Source organism: Cynocephalus volans, chromosome 3 (genome assembly GCF_027409185.1).
Source record: "Cynocephalus volans isolate mCynVol1 chromosome 3, mCynVol1.pri, whole genome shotgun sequence".
Taxonomy (NCBI): Eukaryota; Metazoa; Chordata; class Mammalia; order Dermoptera; family Cynocephalidae; genus Cynocephalus; species Cynocephalus volans.
In genome coordinates, this window is record NC_084462.1 from 57,588,660 (window position 1) to 57,604,382 (window position 15,723).

At 46.8% G+C, this 15,723-nt stretch overlaps 1 protein-coding gene across 2 annotated transcripts in view; it reads left to right on the plus strand.

Annotated features, from left to right (window-relative positions):
- SLC28A1 (solute carrier family 28 member 1) overlaps positions 1-2,525 on the plus strand; it is a 40,339-nt gene extending 37,814 nt beyond the window's left edge. For both annotated transcript variants that reach the window (XM_063090642.1, XM_063090643.1), the window contains 4 exons: positions 1,084-1,165; positions 1,843-1,941; positions 2,052-2,163; positions 2,453-2,525. In XM_063090642.1, coding sequence (XP_062946712.1) covers positions 1,084-1,165; positions 1,843-1,941; positions 2,052-2,163; positions 2,453-2,525 — 366 coding nt within the window. The remainder of the gene's footprint in view (positions 1-1,083; positions 1,166-1,842; positions 1,942-2,051; positions 2,164-2,452) is intronic.
- The last annotated feature ends 13,198 nt before the right edge of the window (positions 2,526-15,723 follow it).

Here is a 15,723-nt window from a genome sequence, read left to right on the forward strand (position 1 = left end):
AACTTCCTCAGTTACTTAACCTCTCTGAGCCTCAGTTTTCTCCTTTCCATGATGAGAGTAATAATACTACCTTATAACTATAATTGTTATTATCCTATATTTTCTATCATTTTATGATTAAAATGTTAATATTTTTCTGCTTTGATGATCTAGAATTAATTTTGTTTAGGGTGTGAGGTGTGAATCTAAACCAATTTTTTTTTTTCCCCAAATTGTTCCATTTTGGCTCTTAACACTTCTTTTTTTTTTTTTTTTTTTTTGTCGTTTTTTCGTGACCGGCACTCAGCCAGTGAGTGCACCGGTCATTCCTATATAGGATCCGAACCCGCGGCGGGAGCGTCGCCACGCTCCCAGCGCAGCACTCTACCGAGTGCGCCACGGGCTCGGCCCTTAACACTTCTTTCTGGGAAATTAAACAACTGTTCAGAACAAAAGGGAAGAAGAACTGTCCTGCTTAAACACCTAGCCTATGCCTGGTATTTTCTATACATTGTATGATCTTTATGACAGTCCTGCCACACAAGTACTATTCTTCCCACACTCCTGATGGAGAAACTGAAACTTGAAGAGGTTTCAAACTATTGACTTCTCAAGCTGAGAAGAGGTGGGGACAAGCCTGGAAGCCAGGCTGGTTGGGCTCCAAATCCCTTACCCTTCACAGTAGGCCACACTCCCGCCCCTCTTGGCAGGACAGCACCCTCAGGGGGCTCTCAGCCTGCCCGCATTCACAGTAACCAGAAGGGCAGACTGCAGAGTGTCGGAAAGGGCTGGTCACTAGTGCCCATGGCACAGAGCTTAGTAGGGCCTATGTGAGAGGACCCCGTGAGCCTGAATCACACCTAGAAAGTAATTAAGATAAGGAGGTTGAAGGGTGGGAGCGGGGGTGCTATGTTTTTGAGGTGATACACTTTGAGCTAACTTCGAGGTGGGAGTGCAAAGCCTGAGAAAGGGCAGCACAGAAGGCCCAAAGGTCAAGGACACATGGAGAGTGGAGGAACTTACGGCTGGGGAGTCGGAGCGGTGTGCGGGTGCCCCTGTCTCGTCTGAGAGAAGCCCCTCCTCATGCACCTTCTGTGTCTTCAGGTCAGAGCAGAAATCCTCACAACGTTTGCCCTCTGTGGATTTGCCAACTTCAGCTCCATTGGGATCATGCTGGGAGGCCTGAGTGAGTCCTCTGGGGACCTCGCCAGTGTCCAGGAGAGTGAGGGGATCTGTAGGCCTTAGTTGTCCCATTTGTCTAAGGCAGGACCTGAACAACATGGCTGTGGAAGTTCCTCCCAGTCTGAGAATTCCATGATTTCTCTGCTGCTGGGGGTAGCTCAGGAGGAATCTGAGGAGGGACAGGAGTTGTGGTGCTGGCCCACCCCCTGGGGCTTTGGCCTGCCTGTTCTTATACCCACAATGGCCAGGCAGCCAGGCCTGGAGGGCATAGGGAGAAAGGCTCTGCACAGATCTCAGCTCTTTACAAATACTATCCACTCCTCCCAGCCACCCTGCTTGGTGGTATAATTATCCCATTTTACAGAGCAGGAAACTGAGGCTTGGAGAAGTGAAGTGATGGCCCAAGTCACTCAGCTTGTAAGTGGCTAAGCCTGTATTTAATCCCAGGTCTGCTTGACTCCAAACTCACATCCTTTTTCTGCCTCTACCACTGATGGTGTGTGGGGAGGTGTGGGGCATTAACCAGGGGTCCGAGCCAAGTCAAAGAGGACTCCCGATGTCAGCAAGCAGTCAGGAGGGCAAGGTCCGTCCCTGGTAGTCAGCATATGCGGCCAGAGCTGCAGAATGTGGGCAGAGATGTCCGTGGCTTCCTTGGACCTGAGCACTCCTGTCCCCTTGCAGCCTCCATGGTCCCGCAACGGAAGAGTGACTTCTCCAAGATTGTGCTCCGGGCACTCTTCACAGGGGCCTGTGTGTCCCTGGTGAATGCCTGCATGGCAGGTGAGTGTAGGACTGGTGGGCTCAGGACTTGGAGCCCTGATTATTCTCACTGGCCCCAGTCCCAGGGCCACGTGCAGGGGCTCTGCCCTTCAGCTGTTTACCTTCCACAGGGATTCTCTACGTGCCCAGGGGACCTGAGGTCGACTGCCTGTCCCTCCTGAACACAACCCTCAGCAGCAGTAGCTTTGAGGTGTACCAGTGTTGCTTCGAGGCCTTCCAGAGGTGAGGACGTGCGCCATGGGGGCTTTGGGGGCTGTGGGGGTGCTGACAGTGTTGGGGTGCAGAAGGCCTGAGTGCCTGGGGGATGCCTTTAGCACCAGTATGAGAAGTAGAAATGTTATGGCTGCAGTTGGTGTGGCCAGAGGAGGAAGAAGTGGAAGGCTTGAGGACCAAATCTGAGGAGGAAGGGTGGGTCAGAGAAAGGGAGCAACTTTCCCAGGGTTGCACAGCCTGTTAGTGGCCAGCAGAGCTGGGTCTGGAGCTCAAACTGCAACCTTTGCTTTCTTTTCAGCACCAGCCCAGAGTTCAGTCCGGAAGCCCTGGACAACTGCTGTCAATTTTACAACCACACGATCTGTGCATAGTGGGGACAGAGTGTTTTTGTGCCTTCCGGGGGCTGTTCTTTCCCGGGAAGCATCTGTCCCCACCTTCCCCTCTCACAGGCCCCTCCTCTGGGAAGCTTAGACCCACCTAAGTCCCACAGTTGGGAAGGGGTAATGAAGTGAATGGGCAGAAAGTGAGTGGGGACATGTGAAGGACACATCCTACCCTCCACCGCCGTCTCCTTTCTGCTCCATTTCTCACCTCCCCAAACGTGAATTCTCAGGCTTGCCTCCTCCTCCTCTGTCCCCTCTACTCCACACTGCACTCTGGCCCTCTCTATTCTCCCACCCCTTGGGGTCTCTCACATGCACCCTTCCTTTCTGTTGCAGGGCCCCACCCAAAGCCTTCTCCCCTCACCTCTGGAATTTCAGCCACCTCCTCCCTTCCTGGGCACTAGAATCTTTCTGTGGCTTCCCTGACAGGTGGCGTCTCCTGGAGACCACTTTCTGTACTTTCAGAGACTCCCCCACTGCCTGCCCCCATAGCACTTCCCAAACTGGTGTCCCATGGAACACTGTCTCACCAGGTGTTCAGAAGGTTCCATGATCCACTAGTCTTGGAAAACATGGGCTAAATAAAGTTAGGGTTGTTTTCTATTTTTTTGTTTTTTTACTGTGGACTTGTCAGAGCTTGATGTGTTTATGATATGAGGTATTTTCCAAATTTATTTGATCATAAGAACCTTTTTGATGGAAGAATCTCTTGGTTGAAGCTTTCATGGAACATAATTTGGAAAATATTGGATATGGTTCAAATTGCTTTGCTCTACATAATTGTAATACTTGCAAATGTTTACACAGCACTATGTGCCGAGCACTGTTCTCAGTGCTTGATATTTTAACTCAATCCTTAAACAGCCCTATGAGGTAGGTACTATTATTATTCCTAGTTGAGGGACTGGAGGCTCAGAGAGGTTAAGTAACTTGCCCAAAGTGACACAGCTGGGTCGAGGCAGAGGCAGGATTTGCACCAGGCCACCCAGTTGCATGAGCTGGGTGTTAACCGCTCTGCTGGAATGCTGGGTTTTGAGGAGCTCTGTTGTGTGACTTGCCTTCCCCTCCTTCCCCTGCCTTTGCTCCCCCCTCAAACCCTCTGCTCCAGTAGCTTAGGCTTTTGATGTCTCTTCCCTGCCTAGGAGCCTTTGTTTCTGGAGTTCCCATTGCCCAACACGCCCTCTCCATCTCCTTCTGCCCACACTGATCCTCTCTCAGTTCTCATTTTCCCCAGCCACTTTGGCTGCAGTAACCTTCCATGCACCCTGTCCCTGTGGCCTCTGGGCTCCTGTACCCTCATCCCCACCTGCCAGGTCTGACTTCCTTCCCAGTTCAGGCTGGTCCTGGCCTGAGGCAGAGGGAATACGGAGCCCTGGGCAGCCCTGGGCAGCAGGTTGGCCTGGTGAGCCAGGTCCTGCTTATGCTCTGCCATGTATTTTAGTTCCGATGGCACTGGCCTTGCTCCTTGTTACCCCCACAGACTGACCTGGATCCCTGTCCTCAGGGCCTGAGTCCTTCCCTAGCTCCGCAGAGTGGAGATTTGGCCTAACTTCTGTACCCCATGGCTAGGCCCTTGCTTTCTCTCCATAGTCCCCACTTAGCCCCTGCTCCCTGCTCCAGCTCCCCTTGGGCTGTTGGCAGGATGCACAGCCATCTCCCAGTCTCAGCCCCCTACCCCTTCTCTGCCTGTCTGTTGGCCTCAGCTCTACCAGCTGTGTCATAGAACAGTCCAGGGACTCCTCCTGACCTCCTTCCCTGGGCTCCCTGCACACTCATCACATGGCCAGTGGCATTCCCTGGAAGACTGTAAGCCCCTTGAACACAGGTTCACAATGCTTCTGTTTTCTCCCATAGTACCTAGCATGGTGCTGAGCCCAGGAAAGGAGCTGAATGAATGTCTATGGAATTGAATTGCAACTTCTATCCCCCAGCGCTTATACTGTGCTATATATGTACACATTGCTTTCAGCTCAAGAGCTGTTCTGATCTAGGGGACAGGCACAGGATGAGGGGCTCTTTAGTCCCAGGGCAGCAGACTCTTACCCTCTCCACCACCCACCCTGCTCCTTCTTCCTCTCCTTGCACCCGCAGAAGTTGGGAGCCCCTTGAGGGAGGCACTGCAAGTATATACTACTTAGAGAAGGCACCAGTGTCGGCTCCAGATGCCCATTCTTAGCTGCATCCTTGGCAACAGCTCCTAGGTCCGCGTTGGCATGGATGCCTTGCTCACCCCCCTACAGCCATGACGTGCATTGCCAATCAATCACAACACTCCTCTGCTGAGTCCAGAAGGGGCTTCAGAATCCATATCAGCTCAGTGCTGGATGAACCCACCACCAAGGGATTCAAGGTGCTTTTCTGGAGAAAAATATTTACTACCCTTGTGTTAAGAAATAGACTGAAACTGCCATTGGTTTTATGTCTCTGGCCTGGGAGGATCTGGGGTTTTTGTAAAAGAGTACAGAAATTAAAGGGGGTATGAAGCAGAGAGGGATATTCTTGCAAAGAATGGGGTCTGTGTACGTGATTTGTCTACTCCATAGTCATGTGTTGTGAATTGTGCCTCCCCCCCAAGGTGATGGTCTCAGGGAAGGCGAAGCCTTTGGGAGGTGATTAGGTCATGGGGGTGGAGCCCTCATGGGTGGGATTAGTGTTCTTATAGAAGAGGTGGTATAAAAGAGGCCCAGCAGAGACCCCCAGCCCCTTCCATCCTGTGAGGTTACAGTAAGAAGTTGCTAGTCTGCAAGTTGGAAGAGGCCTCACCAGAATTCAACCATGCTGATCTCAGACTTCCAGCCTCTAGAACTGAGAGAAATAAATTTCTATTGGTTATAAGCTGCCAGTCCATGGTACTTTGTTATAGCAGCCTGAATGGACTAAAACTGGGCTCCACTCTCATGACCTCATCTAAACCTAATTATCTACCAAAGGCCCCATCTCCAAATACCATCACACTGAGGGTTAGGGCTTCAATATATAAATTTGGGGGAGACAAAATTGAGTTCATAGCACCTACTATGTGCCAGACTCTGAGCTAGGCATGGGGCAACAGCAGTGAACCGGGCTCTGTAATGAGCTAAATGACTGGAATCTTAGAGAAGAGAGCTTGAGAAGGGAAGTCCCGAGAGAGACTGGAAGTGGCTTTGGTAAAGAGATCTTGAGCAGAGGGAGGGAGAAAATGATCCCCAGCAGGATGTCTCAGGCCTCCATTGGTGTCCTGGCCAATGGCAGTTTTTGAGGTTCTGAGTATATTACAAAGAAAATAATGCCAGAATAAGATTATGCCAATTACAGTTTATATTGTGTCATGTATTTTAACAGAATACGCTGCAATGTTGGGTTATCCACAAGATAATGACAGAATTTTTTTTTCACCTAAAGCCCAATTTAATAATTTAAAAAAGCCATTTTGGTTTATATGAAACATTTGAATATGATTGCATGTCTTTACATAAATTTCTTGAAACATGTACATTCTTCATTCTTCTGTATTTAGTGTAATAATAATCAACATACAAGATTTATTTGTTATTTTAAATTAAGTCCTGGTGGGGGATCTGATAATAAATTCATTTTAGTCCCAAGACTGTATGAATGACCTAATTTGGAGATATCAGCAAAAGTCTATTGGAAGCCCTTTGTGGGTGTGAGGCTCCTGCCCACCTCCTGATGCCACCTTCACAGACCTGACCACCAGCAAAAAGAACTGAATGGGCTTTGCTCATGGAAAGGCCTGGATGCCTAGGCAGAGTATAGTGAAAGCAGACCCCTCTTGGGCAGGGCTGGAGGTGGCCGCCCACAGAGCTGACTACAGTCAGGCTAGGAGCAGCCAGAGTGCTTCCCCTGGGCAGAGCTGGCTGGGGAAGGGGGGAGCAGCATGCTATGTGGAGAGAGTTCTCAGCTAGAATCTCAGTAAGTGAGGCCCAAGCCCTCCTGTTACATCCAGGGAACAAGGGGCATGCGGATGTGGGAGAGGTGAAGGGAGCAGCCTGGAACTGTGCAGTGTGTACAGCTTGCTAGAGAAGGCCTCCTCCGCTCTCTGTACTGAATGCCATTTCCCCCAATCTGTCCTAAACCATTACTTCTATAAAGACAAGAAAAATGAATCACTAGGAAATAATAATAATAATAAAGGCATATGAAACATAAGCCCAATTCTTTATTGTTACAGTCAACAAACGTAAAGTTACTCTATCAAATTTCTGTGAAAGTTTCTGAACGTTACTCTCAATTTCTATATTTACATTATTACAGACCTATAAACAGATGTGGACCACACATGGCCCACATTCTGAATAGCTCTGTTCTTATAGTATTTTCTGTTCATGAAAACTCTTCAGACAATTGTCTGCTCAGAGGGCTCACCCTGCATTTCAAATTTTCTCAGGAGTGCTGGGAAAAGGCAGTAGGACTCTTGTTGGAACCCATGAAACGTTGCCTTTCATAGGAGAGCATGCATGCAAAGTGCATGGACAACAGAAGAATTCCAAATAATTTATGTAAATACTCCCCTGTCAAGGGGTGGAACATGACTCCCACCCCTGAAGTGCTGGCTACACTTAGTGACTTAGTTCCAAAGAGTACAATATGGAAAGAGGGGAAATTAGAAAGTAACTATAGGGCTGGCCGGTTTGCTCAGCTGGTTAGAGCATGGTGTTATAACACCAGGATCAAGAGTTCAGATCCCTGTACCAGCCAGCCACCAAAAAAAAAAAAAGTAACTGCAGTAGAGAAACCTGGTAAACATTTCCTTAGCCAGGTGATCATGGTTAACACCACCAGTGATACGTCCAGTTGATAGCATATACCCTTGATATGATGTGATGTGCTGAGAATGCAACTTCACCTTGTGGTCTTCCTCCCTAAAACCCATAACCCCAGTCTAACCATGAAAAAAACATCAGACAAACTCAAATTGAAAGATAGTCTGCAAAATACCTGACTTGTACCCCTCAAAACTGTCCAGGTCATCAACATCGAGGAAAACCTGAGAAATTGTCACAGCCCAGAGGAACCTGAGGAGACATGATAACTAAATGTAATACGGTTTTATAGTGGATTGAATTGTATCCCCCCAAAAGAGATGTCCCAGTCTTAACCTTACTACCTGTGAATGTGACCTTCTTTGGAAATACGATCTTGTAATTGAATTAAGGATCTCAAGATGAGATTATCCTGGATTTAGGGGGTTCACTAAATCCAGTGACTAGTATCTTTAAGAGAAAGGAGAGGGGGATTTGAGACTCACAGACACAGAGACACACACAGAAAAGAGCGATGGAAGACGGAGGCAGAGATTGAAGCAAAGCTGCCACAAGCTAAGGAACGCCTTGGAGCTACCAGAAGCTGGGAGAGACATGGAAGGATTCTACCTTAGAGCCCACAGATTTTGAACCTCTGGCCTCCAGAACTGTGAGAAAATAATTTTCTGTTGTTTTAAGCCACCAGGTTTGTGGTAATTTGTTATGGCAGCCCTAGGGGACAAACATGGGTTATCTTAGGTGATACCCTGGAACAGAAAAAAGATATTAGGAAAAAACTAATGAAATATAAATAAATTATGGAGTTCAGTTAATAACAATTAAAAATTGGTTCATTAGCTGTGACAATATATCATAGTGTCTTAGTCCATTAAGGCTGATATAACAAAATACCATAAACTGGGTACTTTATAAACAACAGAAATGTATTTGTTACAGTTCTGGAGTCTGGGAAGTCCAAGATCAAGTTGCCAGCAGATTCAGTGTCTGGTGAGGACATGTTTCTCATGGATGGCACCTTCTTGCTATGGCCTCACTTAGTGGAAGGGGGGAATGAGCTCCATCATGCCTCTTTTATAAGGGCACTAATCCCATTCATGAAGATTCTGCCTTCATGACCTAATCACCTCCCAAAGGTGCCACCTACTAATACCATCACCTTGGGGGTAGGGTTTCAACATATGAATTTTAGGGGGACATGAACATTCAGACCATAGTACATAGGATGTTAATAATTGGAAAAACTGGGTGTGGGATACATGGGAACTCTGTATTACTTGTGCAAGCTTTCTGTAAATCTAAACAATTCTAAAATTTAAAAGTTTATTTTTAAAACTGCATTAAAAAAAAATACCCATGGGCCGAGCCTGTGGCGCACTCGGGAGAGTGCAGCGCTTGGGAGCGTGGCGACTCTACCGCTGCGGGTTCGGATCCTATATAGTAATGGCCGGTGCACTCACTGGCTGAGTGCCAGTCACGAAAAAGACAAAAAAAAAAAAAAAAAAAAAATACTCATATGGACACAGGTGCAATATAACTTATAATTTAGCTTATGAGTGGCTCTGTCCTAGATAACCCAGAAAGGTCTGTGAGTTGATCCCTGGCTATATTGACCCTCTTCCTGCCCCCTTTTCCCCTGGCCCTGCTCTTACCTCTGCTGTCCCCTCACTTTAATTCAAGCTCATGCCACCAGCTGAATGTTAATTAGTCCTAACCTCTTTCCAACCACATGAAGAACACCATCTTCTTGGAATTACTTTTGACTCAGAATTAGTGAGCCCTGAATTTGGACAGGATTTTAAACATCATTTTAAGGGTGTCTGCCTCTTCATCCAACTTTTCTAAGCATTTTTACACCCAGTGCATGATGGTCTCTGTTGCAATGTTTTTACGTTTGAATCATGAGACTCCACTCCCATAAGTGATTAGCTGATTGAACCAGGACTGAACGCCTGACTCAGAGCAAGCCAAATCCATATTCTTGCCAATGCCTTTCAGATTCTTGGAAAAGAATTTGAATTATAAAACCCAGAAACAGAGAGCTAGGAGCTGAATCACCACAGTGGGGCTATGTCGTGAAGCTGATCTCATTCCCACCCTTCCTGCAACCTAGTTGTTCAGCTTTTCCATGGATTTGATGAGGGCTGAATTCTTTCCAAAAGTCCCCTCAACCTGAGCTAATTTAAGAAAGCTCTTCTTTGTAATCAAAAGGCCATCGCCTAGGAGAGCTGCTTTCTTAACCCCCATTCTGCTTGGAATCAAGAGATCATTCATCATTAGCTCAAACTCCATCAAAGACAAGATCATCACCTCACTGCCTCTCGGTGCAACCCAGTTCATATTAGAGAGCTCCACTTCTTAAAGGGTTCTTTTTTTTAATTTTGCATAAAAAGTGTTTTGCTTGGATCCCAGTTTTGTCATTCTGGCCCGTTCAAAACCAGTCTTAGCTCATGTATATATCTTTGTTGTTCTTTTTTCTATTTATCAAAGTAATACTTGCTCATTATTTTTAAAAAGCCAAATCTTATTGGAACCTTATAGAAATGTTATAATCCCTTTTCCACATCACAGCTCTTTACCTATTTGAAGATGATGACCATCCTGGCTTCCCTTCTCTGAGCCAGGAATCTTAGCTCTTTCAGTTGTTCCTCATATAACACACAGCAGGGATTCTAAATTTGCCCCAGACCTGATTCTTAGTTGTTCCACATTTGTGTGCAGACAGTGCATGAGTCATGAGCAAGTCCACGATGAAGCCAGAACACAGCATGGTAATTATGATCTCATGGGTGTAACCAAGATGATGTGATGAGACTAAAGATTGGATATGGCCTTGGGAGGGAATTCAAAAGAGGCAGACTTATTAGAAAGGAGCAGTGTTAAGAAGCTACATGCCTGCTTCAGAAATCCTCAAACATGAGGGCTTGCTTGTTGAGGGAGGACTTGTCATTGTGGGAGAGAATGGGAGAAAGTCCTGGCCCAGATCACAAAGGGAACCAGAGATAGGATACAGCAGGAATGGGGTGATTAGAACCTTATCTCTTGGGGCATCCTACTTGACCTCCATTGAGGAATGCAACAAGTTCCCAACTTGCCTGGAGTGCTTTCCATTCCCAGGGGTGAAGGGGAATTGCTGCTTTGGATCAAGTTCTGACAAATACGTGGAATGGTGAGGTGGGAGTGACCATGCCAACAGAGACTTTGTGACTTGAAGTCAAGGGGAGGCTGGCGCAGCCAGGCGCTTGTTCCACACTTGAAGATAAAGGCATTCAGGGAAGATATTCTGAAAGAAGAGTTGATTCTTGCATGGGACCCTTGCTCTGCTGTGGCAAAATATCCCAATGATGAAGGAAAGGCAGAGGTGACAAAAGAAATAAACATGGCTATAAATGAATATCAGGGACCTCATTCATAAGCTCAGAATTTTAAAATAACAGGCACCACAATCTGGCTGAAGGACACATGACCCCGTGAAGAAAAAACAGCTGTTATGGAGCTCAGTGTTATAACACCAAGGGTTTGGATCCTCACACCAGCCAGCCGCCAGAAAAAAAAAAAGAGAGAGACAAAGAGAGAAAAAGAAAAGACAGCTGGCCGTTTTCTAATAGTCAGTCTCCCTTTTTCCCTCTAGTAATAACTAATAGTCTAGTTGAGCATATGGCCACCTAAGATAATGACTAGATTTCTCAAACCTCCTTGAAGCTAGGTGTAGCCATGTGACTAAGGTCTGACCAGTGGGGTGTGAGCAGAAGTTAAGCAGGCAGCCTCTGGATGGTGCCCATAAAGGAGGGGTCTGCAGATTCATTTTTTAAAAAAGGGCCAGATAGTAAATATTTTAAGTTTTATGGGTCATGTTATATCTGTTCCAGCTACTCAATGCTACCGTTGTAGCCACAGACAATACTTAAACAATGAGAGTGGCTGTGTTCCAATAAAACTATGTTTACAAAACCAGGTGGCCAGCTCGCAGGCTACACTTTGCTGGCCCTTGCCTTAGGTAAAGGGGCCCATGCTCCATGTCCCCTTTCCATTTCACACTTTTGCTCCATGCCAGTTGGAACTCGGTTGGGAAGGTGAGCCATCATGGACCATAAAGACAAAGGCGACACCCTAGGATGGAGCAGCTTCAAAGGATTCCCAATGAACAAATGAGAACAAGACATTATTAACCAGGTGCCCATCACTCCTGGCAACCTGGTTCTCCGGCAATGTGAGGTGGTACATTCAATTGGAGCCCTAAATAGGACCAATCCATCTGACAAACTCCAAATCTGAAATAGACCCCCTGTTGGACACCAAATCTTAAGAGAGGAAAGAGAGAATCCTGATACACATGGGAGGGGAAGTGGAGAGAGAGCCAGACGGCCAGATCATGAAGCTTTCCAATTTAGCTTCATGATAGAGTGCACCAGAGTGAGAAAGAAAGAAGGGGCAAGCAGGGGCATAGCAGCTTCGCACCCCAGGCTCACTGAAGTGGGAAGCAGAGAAGAGGCCGATCTCTGTGCATGACCTTTCCACATGCAGTGACCTGGCCCACTGGTATGTGTGGCCCAGTCTAGACAATAAGATCCATGTTCCCTCCTCTTGGAGAACAGCAAGATGGGACTAGAAGAAGAACATTCCTCTCTGCTCCCCGACCAGCTCCCCTCCTATCCGCTCAAGCATTGCAAATTCTGTTTAGAGAAAAAAGAAAAAGGAAGAGATAATCCCACAAGGACTGTTGTGAGCAGATGTCAAATCCTCGCACAGGTCATGTTGCTGCCTGACTTCTCTCCATACGGACACCTTTCATATCTTTCCAAGGTGGGACTCCTTATTTCTCATCTACAAGTAAGACAGGCAATAACCCACGGATCCAGGCTGCTCACTGCGCTGATGTGCAGAATGCTACAGACTCCCCTGAATGTCAATAAACACCTCACGTCTGGTGACTGCGTGTGCTGGACCGTGTGTGAGTGAGCTTGGGGAGGCTGGAGAAGTTGCCACGTGGTTTCTCCTGCCACTCAGCTCCCACTGACAAAGGACATATTTTTCTCCCAGCAAAACTTTGTTTTTCTTTCTCCTAGGAAAAAGAAATTCATTTAAGGATGGGAAATTCACTTTATAAATGAAAGATTGCTTTTATCCCTTGAAACGTCCTCTCTCAGTAAGATTCGTTTCTACTTTTAGAGGAATCACTTGTTTGTATTCTCATCACACTAGTTTTTGCAAAACCAATGCCTCAATTAGAGGAGTCATGAACTGTATCAAAGCACACCGCTTTCAAGGATCTTTTCTTGGGCAGTGCCCAGAGGGCAAATATCTCTAATCTCCTCTAATCTCCTTTGTTTGCACCTGGGACATGTCATTATTTCAATGTCAGCTGCTGTGAGCCAGAGTGTAGCCCAAGGCTGCAATGTAGGATCAGGGTCCTGGAGATAGTAACAGAAGCCAGAGGTGAGGAAGTCTGAGAGCCTATATGGAAAAGGCAGTGGCTTCCTGCTGAATAATTTGGTCACTCAGTGAATCATCTTCAACTACTTGAGCTGTAATGAATTTCAGGAAGCTCATGGAAGGAACTCTCAACATGCTGGTGGGTTTTATCACTTAGAGGTATCAATAATTGATTGTTTCTCTTAGAATAGTGAAAGTACTGGAATATATGAACAATTTTTTGTAAAAAATATAAATCAGAGTGGTATATTACTCAAGATTCTTTGGGTTGCAAATGACAGAAAACAAATCAAATAGCTTAGGAGAGAGGAATGGATGGGTACCAAGGACAGAGGTACAGCTGTGGGCAACTGGGCCCAGGGACTTCATGACTCCAGGACTGCTTTCATTGTGTTAACACCGTGCTCTAACCAACTGAGCTAACCAGCCAGTACCCTCCTGTTGATTTGGATTTCTCCATAAGACTGGAACCATCGCCATCAGAAAATCATGAATTCACATGTTAGCTTGCTTCCCTGAAAGCTAGTTGGAAAAAAAAAAAAAAGCAAACTTCCAAAATGTGACTGATCCACCAAGGTCATGTACCCTCCTCCAGACCAATCATTAAGGCCTAGAAAATGGGATGTGATGGTAAGAGCGGTCTGGCTCTGCTGTCCAGCCCTGGAGCGATCACTGTGACCAGGGAGGTAGACGCTGGCAGCTCCTATTTGGACAGCGTGGTTGGAGGGGGAGGGAGAAGCAATGCCCCAAAAGAACAGGGATGTTGTTTGTAAGAACCCAAATGCCCCAAGGGATCACACCGAGGAATGTAAGAACCCAAATGCCCCAAGGGATCACACCCTGATCACCGTAAGTCCTGCTCGGCCACACCCCATCATGGCGCTGGTTGCCCTTCTCTTCCGTACTCTCCGTCCCGCCGGCGCGAATCGCACACCAATCAGCTCACCCCCCAAGCTAAGTAGGGATTGTATTTTAAGCCAATCAGCTTTCCCTTAAAGCCCTATATATATGTGTGTGTGCTGCCTAATAAACGAGCTCTCTCCGGTGGCTGTCAACTGGTGTTGACTCGTCCTTTCATTGTTTCCTGGAAAAAGGCAATCACTCTTTCCATTTATCTCTAAAGACTTGCAATGGTAGCACATCTTTATAAAAGTCTGAGATAATAGAAATAATGGAAAGGCAGCTTTTGAAATAACTTGGGGAAAAGGGTTCACATTTTCTGAATGCTGAATGCACTTTCTGAAGTTCTTTGCATATGCTATTCACGTAATCCTCAAAAACAAACTGTATGAGGTAGGTATTATTATCCCCATTTTACCAATGAGGAAACTGAGACTACAGAAGTGAAGTGTCTTGCTCAAGGGAATGCAGCTCAATGGCTGAGTCAGATTTTGAACCCAATTCTGTTTGATTTTAGTGCCAGACACAACTTTCATAATCCATTGGCTTCCTTATTAATCTACCCAATGAATAGGTATATGTGTTTAAAAATGCATATAACTGGGCCAGCCCATGGCTCACTTGAGAGGGTGCGATGCTGATAACACCAAGGCCACGGGTTCGGATCCCTATACAGGGATGGCCGGTTAGCTCACTTGGGAGAGCGTGGTGCTAACAACACCAAGACAAGGGTTAAGATCCCCTTACTGGTCATCTTTAAAAAAAAAAAAAATGCATATACCTGTTAGAGTGTAGTGGGAGTGATGCTATGTGACTTCCAAGGCTGGGTCATAAAAGGCCAGGCAGCTTTGGCCTTATTCACTGGGACACTCACCCTTGGCACCTCGATCCACCACATAACAGGTTTCAGAGCCCTGGGGCTGCCACGCTGTGAAGAAGCCCAAGCCACAATGATGGGTAACATGTCTGCATTGAGTCAACAGTCCCAGCTGAGCCAGTCTTCCCAGCCCAGGTGCTAGAATAGAGGTGAAGAAACCTCTAGATTCCAGCTTCCTAGCTGAAGCCTCAGATATCATTGGTCAGAGACAAGCCATCCCCACTGTGCCTCATCCTAATTTCTTAGGCACTGAATCCACGAGTATAATAGCTGCCTTTTTATGCAACTAGGTTTGGCATTGTTATTATACAGCAACAGGTAACTGGAACAGCCTCAGAATAGGACTCAAAGATGTCTGGCCATGGAGTATTTGGAAGGACAGGAAGATGAAACTGAGGATCGTTTTTGTACCAGTAAAGTAGCAAAGCAGTAATTCCTCCCAACACAGAAGCTGTTCGAAAAATCCTGGCAGCCTTGTGCTGCAATCTCCCGTCCTCCACCAGGTGGGGTGGATGCACTGGCTACTGCCTCTGCGGCGGCTCCCTGTGGTGCAGTGGAAGGCTGGGTTCCTCTAGCTCAGCAGGACTGTGGGTGACCCCATCCCAGCATGGATCCCAGGCTCCAAGGCTACAGAGGACAGAGCACCAGGAGGGTCTAGTGTGGCTGCTGCTGGAAGAGCCCCCCCACCCGCCCGCTTCTTTTGAGGAGGTCAGTGCTTCTGAAAGAGACAATAAGACCTGAAAACAAGGTTCTCTTGGCAAGCTCTCCCATCCCACTACACTCCTGCCAGGTTCCTTTACAGGAGGATTCTCTCTCCCATGGAGGAGCCCCTCAGTGCTGCTCAGTCTTCCCTTCTGGCAGACCTCAGGGAGGGGCATCGTCCCCAGCCCCCTCCATCAAGGGATGGGATCCATGGAGAATCCCCAACTTCATGCTCCCCCTTTTTCCTTCCATTCAAATAAAAATCACGTACTACATATTTTTAAACTCAAACAGTACCGTAATTATAACAGCAACAATAACAAAAACATTTCACCAATTCCCTCCTCCTCTCTGAATTCTCCCCTTCAAACTCTTTCAGTCCCTTCTGATACTTACCTCCATATTTTGAAATAGTGTACTCGTAGTGCTATTTTCTGGAATTATTGATCTTAGATGTTGTCTTTTTACTCACCATGATGGAAGATGAAGATTTAACTCATTCAGACCACTCCAT